Raw genomic sequence first — 17,409 nt, 5'->3', positions numbered from 1 at the left:
TCAAAATTTGGGGTTTTGGGAAAAGTTTTTGAAAAAAGTTAAAAAAAAGTTGAATTGGGGGGGTATTACGATGTAGGATTTATAAATTAATAATACCCTATAATTTATTTTTTTACAAAATACCCCCTATAATAACATTAAAAGTTAACAAAAATACCCCTAACCACCTCAAACACCCCCAGTCGGCCACCACCACCGGAGGTGGCCGAAGTCACCTTATGGGCGCATGACCGGGGATCTTGCGGTCATGCGCGATATGGCCTTTCCGGCCAGATCCACGGTGGATCTGGCCGGCAAAGGCCAGATCTTGGCCAGATCTGGCAGTCAACCGCCAGTCTGGCGTATTTGCTCTCAACGACGGCCAAAAACGGTCGTCGTTGATGGTCAATGACGAACGTTTGTTGGCCGTCGTGACCGACTGTACGGCCAAGATATGGCATCAACGGCCAGATCCTACCAGATTTCGGCCATTTTCCGATGGTGGTGGCCGGAATCTGGTAAATGTGGATTATTGGGGTGTTTTTATAATTTTAAAAAAAATATTTAGGGGTATTTAATTAAATTATCAAATTTAAGGGGTTTAAAAAAAATTGAATAATATTGGGAGTAGTATTCCCAAAAATCTGGGCTTCGTTTGGTTGGATTTTGGGAATACTACTTTTATTATTCCCAAAAAAGTTAAACAGTAAAATACCAAAAAACTCACAATATTATTCAACTTTATTCAACTTTTTTTAAACCCTCTAAATTTGTTAATTTAATTAAATACCCCTAAATATTTTTAATATTTTTATTACGGCGACTCCGACCACCCTCTAGCGGTGGTGGCCGAGTGTCCATATTTGAGGGTGGATTGAGGGTGTTTTTGTTAATTTTTAATGTTTTATTATAGGGGGTGTTTTGTAAAAAATAAACATAGAAAGTATTTTATTAATTTGTAAATCCTACATCGTAATACCCGCCCAATTCAACTTTTTTTTAACTTTTTTCAAAAAACTTTTCTCAAAAATACAAAATTGTGAACCAAACGGAGCCCTGAGTTTTTTGGGTATTTTACTGTTTAACTTTTTTGGGAATACTAAAAGTAGTATTCCCAAAACTGAAACAAACGCAGCCTACACTATCATTGATTTGTCCTAACCAATTGGGCTAACACGAATGAGATTTTGTGATGTAATTGCTTGTTCACAAATATCAAATGCTTCAATCAAATTACAAAAAATTGTGGGTTAAATGCTTTACACTACTAACCCACTATCTTGACGATTAGTAGTGATGGTGTGAAATGACAGTGACACTAATGTTTACAAGGAAAATTATTCATATCACGTGCTTTCAATTATTTTTCATGTGCCATGCTCTGACTATTGATTTGGACGAATTTGTCCCTGAGGTTGTAAGAATTTTTGTTGACAATTTGTAATGGCATTGATGTAATTAATTAACACATAAAGTCCTAAAAGTAAAGAGGGAAAATATCCATCAGAAATTGTACCACGCATCTATCTATCTTCATTGAAGTCAGAGAAGCATGCACATATTTCTACACCATTTTTCTTTTCTTTAGTCTTTAGTCTTTACCTTACATCCCACGTTCTACTCTCATCTCTACCGTATTACCATACACCCAACCCCAAAAGCGTCAGTTTTTTAACGGACCCCACTGAGTATCTACAATCAGGCCCACACGAACCATCTTTAACAAAGCAGATGCTTTAGCTGGATGGCACAGATGATCCGTGATGTAAGTTACTACTGTGGAATTCAATGTAGTCTAGTACAAATTACACGTTTTCCCATGAAACTAAAAATAATGGACCATGGTCTCCTTGGCTTCTTTGCCAAGCCTTTATCTCTCTTCTGCTGTCTTCTTTTTCAAGCCTCTCTCTATATTTTTATTTATTTTTTTTATTTAAAATTAAATTTTGTTTCTGTTTGGTGTTGTATTTATTTCTCATAAGTATTTATTATGAATTGTTTTCAAATTTTAAGCTATTTTTAAAATTTGAAATTAAATTTAACCGTAGAAATAAATGGTAATAAAGCTCACTAAGTAGTAATTAAAGCTATTAAATTGGAGTATTTAATTAATTAATAATATTTTTTGGGGAAAATTGATTGTCTTCTTTTGGAACAGTATTCTCAAAAGGCTATCCAAACATGGCTTTAAATATTACAGTCACTTTCTCTCTTTTTAGTCTCTCTGGTCTCGAATCTCTGAGCCTCTTTTTAACATTTTCTCTGCTGTTATAAAGTAACAGGAAACGAAACACAACATAAACATAAACTCTTCACTTCCTCTCTGTCTTTCTCTCTCTCTAGAACCCAAACGAACCGGACCGAAGCTCAGTTCGGTTGTTTTGTGTCGTGTCTTGTTTTTTCTATGAAATGTAGTTCGTTGTAATAACAAAATTATCGATAATGGCGAAGATTCATCAAAACAATGTCAGATCCTTAGTCCTCGACCACCACCACCATTCCACCGCCACCGCCAACCACCACCGTCTCTGGACCGCCTTCTCCGCCGCTGCATTCCGTCGAAAAATCTTTAATGCGGTCAGTTGTGGCGGTAGTTCTCGGTTCCGTCAAGAGTTTCAACAAGATGATATTTCAGTCACTACAAGTTCAACGAATTTGGAGAGTAAAAATGAGAAGCCACAAGAGAAGGAGAAACCAGAACGGCAAAAAAAGGAAAAGCAGAAACAACGAAAAGGTTCAGAGAAGCTATCAGATCTTCTGAATTTGGCTGACGTGGAAGGTGAAATTAGTGAGAGTGAAACGAGAAAGAAAGAGGAGGCTCTGGAGGAGTTGAAACGTGTGGTGAAGGAGCTGCAGGTTGAAGATGAAGTGAAACGAAGAGAAGGTGCCTGTAAAGTGAGGTTACTTGCGAAAGAAAATTCGGAAGCAAGAGTTACTCTTGCGATGTTAGGAGCCATTCCTCCTTTAGCTGGAATGCTTGATTTTGAAGATGTTGATTCACAAATTTCAGCACTTTATGCTCTTCTTAATCTTGGGATCGGCAACGATGTGTGAGTTTAGTTTTGCATTTTTGTTTTTCTTAATTTTTTTTTATTTCCAGGTGCTGTTTTCTTCTGATCAAATTTTTATTTTTGGAAAAGAATTTTGTGGGAATGTTACTGGAATTTATGTTATGTGCTTTCGCTTTCTTCATTATTATTTTTGTTTAAAGATTTGATCTTTCTTTATCGGTTTTATGATTGTAGTTTTCTGTAAGTTGTAGCTCTAAAATTGAAAATTATTAGCTCCGACATGTCACTTTCCATGCTTCCATCCGTTATGTTATTTTCTGAAACAGTTTGGTGCTTAAGTGGACTTGTCTTTTAATCTCCCATTTAATTTGTTTTTAATCTACTTTTTATTTGCTTTGGTCACTATTTCATTCTATAACGCATTACTGTGATTCCGAATTGTAATTGTAACTGTAGTTAATTTTTTTTTTTCATACGCTCTTTGCAGGAACAAAGCAGCTATTGTCAAAGCAGGAGCTGTACACAAGATGCTACAGTTGATTGAATCGCCAAATGCTCCAAAACCTTTAGTCTCGGAGGCAATAGTAGCAAATTTCTTGGGCTTGAGTGCATTGGATTTAAATAAGCCTATAATTGGATCTTCGGGTGCTGTCCCGTTCTTGGTGAAGACCCTCAAAAATTCCCATAACCAAAGTAGTTCACAAGCTAAACAAGATGCCCTTCGAGCTCTGTACAATCTTTCAATCTTCCCAGCAAACATTTCGTATATTTTGGAAACCGATTTGATCCCATTTCTGCTGAACAAATTGGGTGATATGGATTTGAGTGAAAGAATTCTTTCAGTTTTGAGCAATGCGGTGTCAACCCCAGAAGGTCGGAAGGCAATTAGTGTGGTGCCTGAGGCATTTCCAATTTTGGTTGATGTTTTGAATTGGACTGATTCACCAGGGTGCCAGGAGAAATCATCCTACATTTTGATGGTGATGGCGCATAAATCCTATGGAGATAGACAGGCCATGATTGAAGCTGGAATCGCATCATCCTTGCTTGAATTAACACTCTTGGGAAGCACATTGGCCCAGAAGAGAGCTTCAAGGATTTTGGAACGTTTGCGAGTTGATAAAGGGAAGCAAGTTTCAGAGAGTTATGGTGGGAATCTGGGTGCCACCGTTTCAGCTCCCATTTACGGGTCTTCATCAACATCTACTAATACAAATGGGGTTACAATTGCAAATGAGTGCTTGGAAGACGAAGAAGACATGATGAGCGAGGAGAAGAAGGCTGTGAAACAATTAGTCCAACAAAGTTTGCAGAACAACATGAGAAGAATCGTTAAAAGGGCCAATTTGCCACAAGATTTTGTTCCATCAGAACACTTCAAGTCCCTCACAGCTAGTTCAACTTCCAAGAGCTTACCATTTTAATTAAAGAGGAGAACTTGAAGTTAGTCTTCTTTTCATAATCTCATTGCAGTTATATCAGTTTTGTAGCTCTGTTAATGTAGGTAGAAAATTTCTCTCTTATGGATTAGATCCTCTTTGTCTAGTTTGTTAGTATCTATGAATGAGTAAAGTAAAATCATATCCATTCTTTGAGATCTACATTGGCTTGGATCTGAACAACAGATTAATTTACGCCTGATAAAAGTTAAAACTTGTTGAGAAGTTAAATATGAAGACAAAAATCTTTTGCGTTATTGGGACATGTGAAAATGCATATATAAATCTGAGCACTGATGAGATCCTTTTCTAGAGATGCTTCGCTGTCAGTGTTATGGCATGGGATGGAAAATTAGAGAGGGGCTAGATTTAGTTACGAAATTATGAGTATCCCTATGATCAAGGAGTCTTTTTCAACTCGTTAGTACACTTTTGTCCAGCTCTTTGGCCCTATTCTTTAATATAATGTATTGAAATATTCCTACTTGTTAAAAAGTAGTGTCGGTCATTTTCTTCCACACACACATAACAGCGACTATTAAGTCTTATTTCCCATCTGGGAATCGATTCCTTTGTTGGTTTTTCAATTCTGAATGTGATGTTTCCATCCGGAATCTCTGGATTTACAGAGTTGATTTCATTTGTTTAATAAGTAAATGCATCTTTTGTGTTGTAATTTGTGAATGCATTGACCTTGTTTAATGAGCTATTTTGTATTTAACTTAAATGCAGGTCAGAAGATTAGTAAATTACAGACTGGGCTGGTGGGCACAAATAAAATCATCCATGTTCTTCCCCCACGCCGAGGTATATATATATATATATATATATATATAATGTGATGTTTAGTTTAATAATTTTATAATCTTTTGAATCGTGTTTTTCTTCTTCTTTTGTGATAAGTCGGTTCTCTCTTAGCTGTACTTAAATGTTGTTGTAAATATTATATGTGGTAATGTAATTATGCCCTTCCATTATTCCATATTGTTCCTCTTCCAACTTCAGTGATACACACTGCACTTGCAAAAAATGTAGATTATAGGGGGTGTTTGGATCATATAATGTTTTATTATAGAAGGATATTATATTATAAAAAATCATCTTAAAGATGACTGAGAATGTTTAGAAAATGTGTTTGGTTTGTTCGAATAAATTGGTGAATAATATGTTTGGTTGGAGGGATAAATTGGTAGGTATGTTATATAGATTACTAAATTGTCCTTCTTTTTAAATATTATTATAATAGTATTTTTTACTTTTTATTTTTTGAATAATTTCTTTAACCCCCTACTCTTTATATTTAGCAAAAACACCATAGCAACCAAAAATATTTTAAACTTAACAAAAACACCCATACTCACCCCAAGCTACTATAGACAGCCAGCCACCACCGTCGGCAGCCGCCAACAATGCCATAGATCCGGCTATGACGTCGGCAGTGCCACAGTTTTGGCCATGGCCGTTTCACTGTCAAAGATATAGTCGGTCGTACACCATTATGACAACTTTTGGTAGCCTTCAACGATGGTCCACGGTGGTTGGTAGTAGTGGCTAGTTTTTGGTACAATGACATTTCTATAAATAATGATAATATCAAAGGCAATGTTGTTCGAAAAATTTAAAAAGTGAGGACGAAAGAGTCTGCATAAGTGAATCGAGTGTTTCGTAAATATTAACAAATATAAGGCTAATTTGGACCAAATGCTCAGCTATTTACTAACATGGTTTGAAATCCACCATCAAGGAAAAGGGGGAAAAGGTCTAAGGGTTTTGGATCTACACACAAGAAAGGCTCGGGAATGGGATTGAATCACATGCGTCGCCACGTCTCTAAGAGAACATGAAGAAGAAGAATAAGACCAATTTGGCTTGTGGGTATTTTTCTTGATGTTGAAAGTTGCGATTTTGATGTTGAAGGCTTTGATTTTGATGGTGAAAGTGATAATTTATGAGTTTGGTTCTGACTAAGACGCTTGTTGATAATGAGGTCATTGAGTTTATTGTTTTTATTGTTGCTGTTGTTGTTTTTGGAGGAGGAGAGGGTGAGAGAAAATGGTTTGGAGAAGTAGGAATGTCATATGTGGAAGGAGGAGGTGGTGGCCACTGCCCACTGCTGCAAGAATCAAGAAGAAGATTGAATAATGACGAAGGAAGAGACAAAAAAATTTAGGGATTTTTGTTTTTTAAGTGACCCGGTTTTGTGATCAATCTAGTTAGACCGGCAGTTTGTCATTATTCATTCGGTCTTAATTGAGTCAAATGCTTTTATCGGTTTTTATTAAACCTTGGACCAGACAGGTGGTCGGTTCCCGATTGAACCGGTCCAACTGGCTGGTTCGGTCTGGGTTTCAGAACATTGCCCAAGGTATTAATATTCTATGCAACTTACCCCCCAAATGCCACTTATTGGCATAAAAGATTTTGAGAATAAATTTTTACAGATCAATCAAATATCTCAATTTAAAAAATATTATCTCAATTATCTAATATTAACCCCATTCAAACGGGCATAGAGGACGATTTGGTGAATTTTGGTTTTCATTCATTTACTCTCTTGGCTTTTATGGTACTGGACAATTTTGTGAAGCTTCGTTTAATTGTACCTCACAAGCTTTTATGTATATGAGAATAAAAGCAGCCACTGGGTTGGTGGGCAAATCGAATACGTTTCATGGCTATTCTTTTTCTGGATAAGTAAGCTGGCATAAACTACAAATACCATTAAGTTTTCATCAGTAAATTTTTGGGACCATGACAAAGATCTTCTTCATGTACAATTAAGAATCCAATGTCTCACCATCATTATCATCCATATTGAGAGGAAACTTCGTGGTTGTGTGATTCAAGGTTAAAATTTATTGGTGGGGGGACTAAAAACTTGTAGTGAAGAAGAATCTCTTTCAGTAGTTGAATTTTGAGGAAAAAACAAAAACAAGCAATTGATTTTTCTCTGGAAACTTACGTCTTGGGAAGTTTAAAGTTTCTGGTACGGACAGAATTGCATTATGAGGTTGTCTAATTACATCTGGAAAGCCTTGAACCATTTTGTGAATTGCTATTGCCCCGTATCAATTAGTAAACAGTAACTAAAGCAGAAATGGGAAAGCAGAAAGGACAATGATGGTTTGAAAAGACATCATAAAAAAGCATATGGTCTCATAGTCTGTCATCAACTGAATTGGACCCTACGACTCTCATGGGAATAGTAAGTCTTTGATTGATTGATATTTAGACATCATCAATCCTGCTAAGATTAAGGAGAGAATTTAATTAACTTCCAAACATCTAAGTTGTATGAGAGTCAGAGACTCAAGAATGAGCAAAGCTTTTTGTCAACATAACACAAACCCACCTGTGTCATCCACCGACTATTGAAAATGATAACTCTCAAATCTCAATCTCTCATTACCCCACAAAGATGGTGCAGCATTTATTTATTTTATGTGATTATAATAATCTTGACACGTGCGGCCAAAGAGAGAGAGAGCCTAGTTTTAGATTCTTGAGACCACCATAAAAGCTGGGTTAGAAAATGGCAGATAGTTGGTGAAGGAAGGTATGGAAGGTAGAAGACAAGTTATGGAAGTACTTGTTTTGGTGTAAAAATTGATATTGGAAAAATTAGGCATTAAAATAAAAATAGCTTGACTAAGTTTGGTCAGAAAAATGGTTGTCCAATGTTTTAATTTGAGTAAGATCTCAGATCTAAATCTAACCACTAAGGGTGGTGGTTATAATTTCGAGAAAATCTGCAGAGGACCCATAGAATCAAAAGTTTGGATGTGCATTTGCCTCTGTTCCGGGGGCTATAGCAGCAACAATTTTTCAAGATGAGTGATTGGAGTCGGTGTGATTTTCTTTTCATTTTTCCTTTTTTATTTTTTTTAATGTTGACTTGTAGAGCATTTATGTTCCCTACAAACCCTAGTTAGTAAATTCGGGAATTATACGTCCAGTTATATAATTTATGTATTATTTACGAACTGTCATGTTTTATCAGTTCAGTCATATTATTCGCAAATTATATGTCACAGTCGTATTATTCACAAATTATTGCCGTATCCGAATTTTTCCTGAATTTTTATAAACGTATTTTTCACCGTTTGCTATATTATACCTGTAAAATTCCCATACCTTTTTTTTGCCGTACCCGTATATTTAAAATGCTATATAAATTTTAATCAAATAACCCATGAAAAGTGCTAAAACTATGATTGATATTACTGTATTTTTCAAAACATATTATTGACAATGTGTCGTATTAAATCCGTATATACCCGTACCATATTTTTTTCATATCCGAATTTTATGACTGAATTTTTACAAACTTATTTTTTATAATTTACCATATTATACCCGTAAAATTTTTTTATTCTTTTTTTTTCTTTCTCGTATGTACTAACTAGGCTACAAACTACAAAGGCCACATAAACCATTTAGTGAAAAAGAAGACAATGTGGAGGGCAATAATAAAGTGGGGTGGACTACAGAAAACAAAGAAAGAAAGAGGTCCTTGAGAAGCCTACTTTTTGGTCACATGGTAGGCCACTTTATCAGCCCAATAATTCATGTATGCCAGAAGGGCTTGCTTTGGTTTAACTTAAAATGCTCTTATCACAGTGCTAAATGGCCCTCTAATGACTTGTTTTCCAATCCCAATTTTCCATTGAGAGTCTAATTTGAACATCCCAAGAAAAAGCCCAAATGAGAAGTGAACTTCATTGCTTCCAAGTTTTCAAGATACCGAAGGAAAAGAGAAGAAGAAAGAGCTTCAATAATAAGTAGAGAACAGAACTAATAATTACTGAAGCTGAATTCACCATGAACAAACAAGACAATTATTTTGCCAGCTGCTTCAGTTATCATTTTCGTCCTATGCATCCAAACAATGACCAACGACAAACAAGTCGTAAGCAAATTGTCATGACTGTATCACTTCTCCAACACAAAGAAATGTGTTTTTCTTCATTTTGGCATTGTTTTGAAAACCGGACCGAAGGGCAACCCACTCTGATAGCCGGGTCTTGAACCAATGATTTGATAGGTTTAAAATCTAACAAAAACACTTCTTATAAATATCATCAGACCCTATAGGTTTGAAATCTAGCAAACACAACCCTGGCCAAATGCAAATCGACGATCGATTGGGAGAGCAGTGGCGACACACCAGGGAGGGTAGATCGGATGATGGGGAGGGCGAATCCGCAGTTAGCAAGTAGAGACATCGTCGAAAAATGACAAGTCGGTGGTGGAAGTCAATGGTCGCGGTGGCTTTTTTTGGTGAGATGACTGGATCTTCGTGAACGACGGCCAGGGAGCTTGGGAGAAGGTAGATCGGTGGCTAAGGAAGCTTGTTAATGCCAAAGAAGGCTGATCGATGCCAGGAAATGGAAGAAAAATCACGCGACGAAGGTGGACGATGAAACATCACGCGACGGCTAGAGATGAAGCGTGACAGCGCCGGAGAAAGTCAAAAGGTGGTTTCCGACAGTAAGGGAAGGTGGAAGGTCACCAAAAATGGGGAGGTCATTGCCGATTTGCATTTGACCAAAGGGTGTGTTTGCTAGATTTGAAACCTTCAGGGACTGATGATAATAATCAAGGGTGTGTTTGTTATATTTTAAACTTGAAACAGTTAAAAAGAGTGACCCGACCCGGAGAAGGCCCCGGGTCCCGATCCAACCGGTTAAACCAGCCGGGCCGGTCTGGGTTTTAAAACCATGCTTTTTGGATTGTTTTGTAAAATATTTTAGCCATGTTATGTGGATTATTGATTATAACTAATAGCTGTAGAGGATTGAAGTTTTGGCAACACGCCCGATCTTTTAAGTTATCCAAGAAGGCCACATATAAATTCTAATGTATAAGTACCTGATACAAATGGTTGCACACAAATGGAAACAAGATTTGCTTATAGAACATCCCTAGATAGATGATGCTGTTTAACTTGATTTCTATTTAAGAATCATGAACAAAATACTAGTTATGTTACGATGAGTATTCTCCGGTGGTCGGATATCACATGCAGAGTACATAAGATGGAATTTTAAAAGCAAAATGTTATACTCTATAATGCATTTCTTCTTTCACGTAGTAGAGCGTCTACACTACCAGAAAAACAGGTACCAGCCACCTTAAGAGTCCAAAACCCATGCACCTGCTTTTACAGGGAAAATCCCCCATAATATCTACTTGCTTTCGGTAACAGGGAGGTACACACCTTCAGCTGCCAACCACACATTATCAGCTCGCTTCTCTCGGATGCCGCATACCTATATATAAATGCAGAGAATGTTAAACGGAGAATTGAAAAGCAAACTTCCAGTAATTCAAATAGTATCACAGAAAATTTTCTAATGGTTAGTAGCTAATTTAAATTGAGCAAATGGGAAAGCAATGTTTCTTTCTCACCTCCTGCTGCCCACCAGCTATCCGCTGATATTTCTTGTCATGACTGTGCAAATAGCCACCAGTGTCAACATGTTGAAGCCGAACCCGTTGATCTTGCTTCCAAGTCTTCCCACTCCCTTCAATCATAAGCCTAACAGAAATTGACCCAATATGAAGCATCAGCTAAACAGAACCATGACAAGTCGGAAACTTGAAACAAAGTTTAATTTTTGGTCTCACCTCCAATAATCCCCAGTATCAGAATCATGTTCTCCTCCAAAGCAGCTCACCTATACCCAGGACAATGTGTATTGCATTAGCAATAAAACAGATAAAGCTACTCGATTTCTACAAAGATTGATAAAGGTTGATTTGATTCCATGTCAGTTCAAACCAATTAACAGTTCCATCAGTACTGAATTTGAGAATTGGAATTGTATCTTCATATTGCATGGTTCAGGTTCCCTTAAAATACCACAAAATAACATACAATTGAGATTATTTGGAATTTCACTACCAATATGCGGGAGGTGCTGCAATAACAGGAGTAAAAGAAAACCCATACTAACCTCAAGGTTGCCTGAAATTGGGGATGCATGCAAATGGCTGTGCAGCCATTTTCTAGTCCTCATGTGCTGCAATCGAATGATGGTCCCGGTCGTAATGGTGTCACCTTGTTTGGCAGATGTCCCTGGGACAGGCCTAACAATCTGCAACAAAAATCTTACTTCATATGCAAAGAGAAAACATTTACAAATTCTATTTTATAGAAAAATTTTAGTGCAATATATATATTTCACCAACAAGTTTCCATATAGGAAACCAAAGGAACCAGGAAGATATCTACAGAGTCCAGAGAAGATATAAACGTTCGTAGTCTAGTGTGAGAAAATAAAAAAGTGATTCAAAATCTTGCCACAAGAACAGAAAATTTGTTTTCCACAATCAACATTTGCTTTAATAGTGAAAAACATATTTCTTCAGTACAAGTTAATTTCTCATTCAAGAATTTTAAGGCTTGCAAATCACGTAATCTGCAACAAAATGTCATGCAATACGGTCCTTAATTTCTACTAGAAACTAAATTATCTTCTCAAAAGTGTTAAATACCGAAACAGTAACAAAGAAGAATCTTTAACTGAACGCAGAGAAAAAACAGTACCCAGTAGCTATTTGAGTCATCAACATTGGGGAAACCCGTAACGGACTGCTGGCCACTGCCAGAGCCATACGGGACATCGTGTGAGTGCAGCCGAAATTTCGTCCGTTCATGCATCAGCTTAAGAGTTGTCCCATAAGTAATCTGCCCAAAGCAAGAAGCCAACGTCAGAAAAAAGTTAAACGTAGCCCATTAGCCAGGGAATTATACTAAACGAAATTGATAATTGATGAAGCAAACAGCAATCTTATTTTATATATATATATATATATCGTGAAAAAAAAAAAATTATTCCTACTCTTGAGCCAGAGAAATTGACATTTCAAGTCATCGATAAATTTCTTCAACTAAAAGTTCTAAATTTATATGATCAATGACGATGTTACAAGAAAATAAGGTTTAAATGTGAAATTCAAACCTCGACCCCTTCAGAGGAAGCAGCCGTCGCAGAGGATGGAGACCAATCGTCCATATTGAGACCGAGGAAGAGAAAGATAGCAAGAGCGAAGAAGGCCATAGCGACGAGGAAGAGTAATACTAAGAACCAATTCTGTTGCCAAAACGGAAACTCAGAATGTGATTGCGATTGTGAAGCTCTTCTTGAATTTCTACTGTAGGCAGTAGCAGTTGACGACGATGCTTTTCTTCTCTGAGTGAGGGCTTTCGGTGGCCCTGTCGGAGCCACGGTTCGATCCAAGGTTTTATCCAGAGTTCAATCAGAGCGAGCGATAGAAAATTTAATGCTTGGTACTGAGGGTTTCGACCAGAAATGCGAATGGTAATGGATCTCCAAATTTTGCGTCGTGAGGGAGACGAGGATGACACGTTGGATGACTTGGTTTCGTCGAATGGGGGGAGTACATGTGGACTTTAGTTGACGTGGAGGATTACTATTGGTCGGAAGACTCTCTTGACTGAAACTAAAATGGGGCAGGGAAGTCAAGGTCAATACTTTCTTTTTGGGCCAGACTAATGGGCCAAATTATGGGCCTTTCATATATATGGGCCGGCCCTTTGAGCTTTAAAATATGTAATCTGATTAAAATCTACGCTGACGGAGAATCCCAAACCACCGACGCCAGCGAGAACCATCCTCTGTTTCACTCTCTATTTTAAATCAAAAACACGAGAGTAAGCAAAGCTAATAAGAGTAAGAAAAATGGCAGGGAGTGGAGTATTTAAAGAGATAATTGATGAAGATGGTGTGTACAAATTCTACTTTGATGGTGAATGGAGAAAATCTTCATCAGGAAAGACAGTGCCCATCATCAATCCGACTACCAGAGAGACACACTTCAGAGTTCAAGGTGTCATTAACGTTTGAGTCTAATTAAATCGTTTCATTTTTTAGTTGATGATGATGAATTGATAATGCTAACTTTAACGTTGTTCCACAGCTTGTACACAGGAAGAGGTGAAGAAGATTGTAGAAACATCAAAAGCAGTGCAAAAGTCATGGGCAAAGACTCCACTTTGGAAAAGAGCAGAATTGCTTCACAAAGCGGCTGCAATATTGAAAGAGCACAAAGCACCAATTGCAGAGTGCCTTGTCAAGGAGATCGCCAAACCTGCTAAGGATGCAGTGACTGAAGTAAGCCGGCAATTTCAAATTCTAAAGTTTTTACACTTCATTTTGAATAAACCTTTCTTATATACTTTCGCCTTTTCTTCTTCTTTATTTAAGGTTGTGAGATCAGGTGATTTGGTTTCATACTGTGCTGAGGAAGGCGTTAGGATTCTTGGAGAAGGGCAGTTTCTGGTTTCTGATAGTTTCCCGGGAAATGAGAGGACCAAATACTGCCTTACGTCAAAGGTAACTTTCACGATTTCGGATTTCCCTACAGGCTGCGTGCGAGAGAGCCATTTGGTGTATGGTTCCCTTTTTTATTTATATTTTCCTGCTACGGTTGGCGTGTGGATATGTGGTCGGTCCAACTAATAGAGACAGTCTGCTCAACTGTTTTGTCCCTACATGTATGCTTTATAAAGTCCAAGATCTCTTTTCTCAGTCTTCTAAGGAATATCCAGAGAATCATTGCCCAATGAAAATATATTTTATCATTCCAACGTTATAAATATAATTCTTGTGTCAGGTTGATGTCACTCTTGACAAATGTGTTCAGTATGTATCATGTATGTAAAAGTATATGGCCCACATATGCTAGAGAAATGTAAAAGTATATGGCCCACATATGCTAGAGAAATGTATGGGGAAAATAAAAGTGGGGTAAAAACTTAGATTCATTGAATGTGGTGATGATGATGAGCGGAGCAAGAGGTGAAGCTTGAGAAGAAACTGCCATTTGATGCCATAAATGATAACTGTTGGAGGTGATATTGTGTGGAGTTAGCAACTGGATGGAAAATTCATTCATTTCAGGGCCATTGTTATTAGAGCAACTACAGAGATGAGAACTGGAATGTCTAAACTGCACATTTGTGTATTTAAAAGTAAAATTATACAAGACAAACAGTTACAAGACTAAACTAAGGAAGGTGTTATGGGCAGCTAATTTTGTGATATTTTTATCTGCTTTTGTAAGCTGTGGAAACATACAGTCAATTTTTTGGACTAGACTGAACAAAAACCTTATGATCAGGAATGCCTTGTCTTTTTTGGATTACTTAAATGAGAATTTCTGAACATAAACTTCTGTTGTTCCTAATGAAATTTGATTCATTTCTGATAACAAATTCCACTATTTGACTTTGATTGAATCCTGCTTCACTAGAAAGTTGCATTTATGTTATAGTGTCTATATGCTGTTATATATAGATCAGTTATTTGGACTTGCACCTGCCTGCAGATACCCTTGGGGGTTGTTTTAGCTATTCCTCCTTTCAACTATCCTGTCAACCTTGCTGTTTCTAAAATTGCTCCAGCACTTATTGCTGGAAATTCCCTTGTGCTCAAACCTCCAACACAGGTATGGATACAAGCATTGATGATCTGATTATGTCTAACTTCTGTTGTATATTAACAACATCGCCTCGAGTATATACTTTAATATAATACATGTTTAAGTTGATTGTGGTCAAGCTATTCCCATGTTACATTTGTTGTTTGCAGGGTGCTGTGGCCGCACTTCACATGGTACATTGCTTTCATTTGGCTGGTTTTCCTAAAGGTCTGATTAGCTGTGTCACAGGAAAAGGTTCTGAGATTGGTGACTTCCTTACTATGCATCCTGGGATCAACTGTATTAGGTAATTGTTAATTATTTGGAGATCTTTTTACTCTTGTCATTTTCATTCATTGTTATTGATCTTATTAGTTTTGTCGTAGGATTCCTACTTATGGCATGTTGTATGATGTGATAAGAGGTCCATCTGCCTATGTATATGTTGGAAAACTCCCAATTAGGATCTATTCAGTGTGAAAAATAAAGAAGAAACACAGAAAACAACAAAGTTTACATGGTTTGGCAAAATTATTTATAAATTTTTGGGATGTGCTCCTAGTAGCTACAGAGAATAACATATGTTGCTGAACTATGTAAGGTATATACTAACAAGAATTCTTGCTCAGTTTCACAGGTGGTGATACAGGAATTGCAATCTCAAAGAAGGCAGGCATGGTTCCTCTTCAGATGGAACTTGGTGGAAAAGATGGCTGTATCATACTTGAAGATGCTGATTTGGATTTGGCTGCAGCCAACATTGTGAAGGGAGGCTTTTCTTACAGGTGAATGGAAACTGTCTATTAATGCTATCACACCTTTCTTGAACAAGAAACGAATAAAATAAATTATCTCAATTTGCGGATACTCTTTTTCAAAATTTCTATATGAAATTCGGACTTTATATTACATTCAGTTCGTTTTGTTTTTAACATAAATGCAATGTATTGATTTCTGTACATTCTTACGAGAGTTGTTTAATAGATAGACCATGCAAATTCTATACATGGTTTTCCTTTTAGTAATAAAGGTGCCAAATAATTTTCTATAATCATCAATGCCAGTGGTCAAAGATGCACAGCTGTGAAGGTTGTCTTGGTCATGGAATCTGTTGCCAATACTCTTGTTGAGAAAGTTCAAGCGAAAGTCGCAAAATTGTCTGTTGGTCGGCCTGAGGATGACTGTGATATCACTCCAGTTGTTACGGAGTCCTCTGCCAACTTTATTGAAGGGTTGGTAATGGATGCCAAGGAGAAAGGAGCAACATTCTGCCAGGAGTATAAGAGGGAGGGAAACCTCATATGGCCTTTGTTGTTAGATAATGTTCGACCTGATATGAGGATAGCATGGGAGGAGCCTTTTGGTCCTGTTTTGCCGGTTATCAGGATAAACTCGGTTGAAGAAGGAATTAATCATTGTAATGCTAGCAATTTTGGTCTTCAGGTATAAATATTTCGAACCCTTGCTACTTCATATCTGGAAAGTACCATTTTGAAGTTCATGGAAAGTAAAATATGTATTATGCAAATTATGCATGATTGCAGGGATGTGTCTTTACAAGAGACATAAACAAAGCAATTTTGATCAGTGATGCAATGGAGACAGGAACAGTTCAGATTAATTCAGCACCAGCTCGTGGACCGGATCATTTTCCTTTTCAGGTGAATTTCTCTCCATGTTTCCTTATATACCTCAATATTTGTACACCTTGAAATAGTCAGGACCTTTGTTACCATTTGATTGGCAGGGTCTGAAAGACAGTGGAATTGGTTCCCAAGGAATCACCAACAGTATCAATATGATGACGAAAACCAAGAGCACCGTTATCAATTTACCAACCCCATCTTACACCGTGGGTTGATACTTGATATGGCCATTAAAGTGATAAGTTATGTTTCTTGTATAAAGTGATGTCCCTATTTTACAATAATCAGCAAATAATATCACCCCTGCAATGTATGTTAGCTTGTCAGCAGGAGCAGCTTTCAGCAACTGAGATGGAGGCATGGACCATATGTTTTAATCTTGAGATTTGTTGTGGAATAAAATTATGATCCCTCTTAGGAATGCTTGTTCTATGTTCTACCCCAGTACCCCTGATTGTCAGAGTTAAATCTATGGTGGTCCCTGAGGAATGGCCTAAGTTTACATAAGGTCCAACAGAATCTGATAGTAACATGTAAGTCTTTGTCTGGTATCAACTTTTTGAAAAAAAAAATTCTAAAGTCTAAAATACGTGTTCTAAATTTTTACTAGAATTCTCAGTTGGTAGCCTTTTATTTTTTTAATAATTCTATTAATTTTAATTTCATTTACATAAGAAAATATTAGGGTTATTTTCGACTTTTGCAAAAATAATAATAATAATAATAATTAAAAAAACTACTACCTTACAAGGACCTAAGTGTTACTATCAGATTTTACTGGACATTATGGACGTTAACCAAAGCTCAAGGACCAAAATGTATTTAACTTCTCCTTATCATAAATTTTTTTAGCAGGAGATTCCTTAACTGCGGGATAGATTAACC

At 36.9% G+C, this 17,409-nt stretch overlaps 3 protein-coding genes across 3 annotated transcripts; 2 read left to right on the top strand and 1 right to left on the bottom strand.

The window, feature by feature from the left end:
• The first annotated feature begins 2,197 nt into the window (after positions 1–2,197).
• On the top strand, positions 2,198–5,392 carry LOC116137997 (U-box domain-containing protein 15-like). The gene is made up of 3 exons (XM_031423692.1): positions 2,198–3,029; positions 3,478–4,433; positions 5,162–5,392. The coding sequence occupies exons 1-2, from the start codon at positions 2,422–2,424 to the stop codon at positions 4,412–4,414; spliced, it is 1,545 nt and encodes a 514-aa protein (XP_031279552.1). The 5' UTR covers positions 2,198–2,421; the 3' UTR covers positions 4,415–4,433; positions 5,162–5,392.
• A 4,921-nt stretch (positions 5,393–10,313) lies between these two features.
• Positions 10,314–12,787, bottom strand: LOC116138062 (stromal cell-derived factor 2-like protein). Its single transcript, XM_031423779.1, has 6 exons — positions 12,397–12,787; positions 11,982–12,122; positions 11,389–11,529; positions 11,060–11,109; positions 10,841–10,970; positions 10,314–10,701 (listed from the first exon to the last, which is right to left on the bottom strand). Exons 1-6 carry the CDS (start codon positions 12,493–12,495, stop codon positions 10,618–10,620), a joined length of 645 nt encoding a protein of 214 aa, XP_031279639.1. The 5' UTR covers positions 12,496–12,787; the 3' UTR covers positions 10,314–10,617.
• A 255-nt stretch (positions 12,788–13,042) lies between these two features.
• On the top strand, positions 13,043–17,040 carry LOC116138116 (NADP-dependent glyceraldehyde-3-phosphate dehydrogenase-like). The gene is made up of 9 exons (XM_031423856.1): positions 13,043–13,285; positions 13,376–13,569; positions 13,663–13,791; positions 14,786–14,905; positions 15,049–15,185; positions 15,508–15,663; positions 15,943–16,321; positions 16,423–16,539; positions 16,626–17,040. The coding sequence occupies exons 1-9, from the start codon at positions 13,138–13,140 to the stop codon at positions 16,737–16,739; spliced, it is 1,494 nt and encodes a 497-aa protein (XP_031279716.1). The 5' UTR covers positions 13,043–13,137; the 3' UTR covers positions 16,740–17,040.
• The last annotated feature ends 369 nt before the right edge of the window (positions 17,041–17,409 follow it).

This window comes from Pistacia vera, unplaced genomic scaffold (genome assembly GCF_008641045.1).
Source record: "Pistacia vera cultivar Batoury unplaced genomic scaffold, PisVer_v2 Contig338, whole genome shotgun sequence".
NCBI lineage: Eukaryota > Viridiplantae > Streptophyta > Magnoliopsida > Sapindales > Anacardiaceae > Pistacia > Pistacia vera.
The sequence above is the reverse complement of the archived record's forward strand: the minus strand, read 5'-3'. Positions and strand labels throughout refer to the sequence as shown.

Bases quoted from the DNA above. Each gene is read 5' to 3' on its own strand.
- LOC116138062 (XM_031423779.1), bottom strand. From the start codon at position 12,495: ATGGCCTTCTTCGCTCTTGCTATCTTTCTCTTCCTCGGTCTCAATATG. The intron at 11,530-11,981 runs GTACTGTTTTTT...TTTTTGTTGCAG, and splicing joins ATGACTCAAATAGCTACTGG to ATTGTTAGGCCTGTCCCAGG. The intron at 11,110-11,388 runs GTTAGTATGGGT...TCCTGGGTATAG, and splicing joins CAATTTCAGGCAACCTTGAG to GTGAGCTGCTTTGGAGGAGA.
- LOC116137997 (XM_031423692.1), top strand. From the start codon at position 2,422: ATGGCGAAGATTCATCAAAACAATGTCAGATCCTTAGTCCTCGACCAC. The intron at 3,030-3,477 runs GTGAGTTTAGTT...CGCTCTTTGCAG, and splicing joins CTTGGGATCGGCAACGATGT to GAACAAAGCAGCTATTGTCA.
- LOC116138116 (XM_031423856.1), top strand. From the start codon at position 13,138: ATGGCAGGGAGTGGAGTATTTAAAGAGATAATTGATGAAGATGGTGTG. The intron at 15,186-15,507 runs GTAATTGTTAAT...ATTCTTGCTCAG, and splicing joins CCTGGGATCAACTGTATTAG to TTTCACAGGTGGTGATACAG. The intron at 16,540-16,625 runs GTGAATTTCTCT...TTTGATTGGCAG, and splicing joins CGGATCATTTTCCTTTTCAG to GGTCTGAAAGACAGTGGAAT.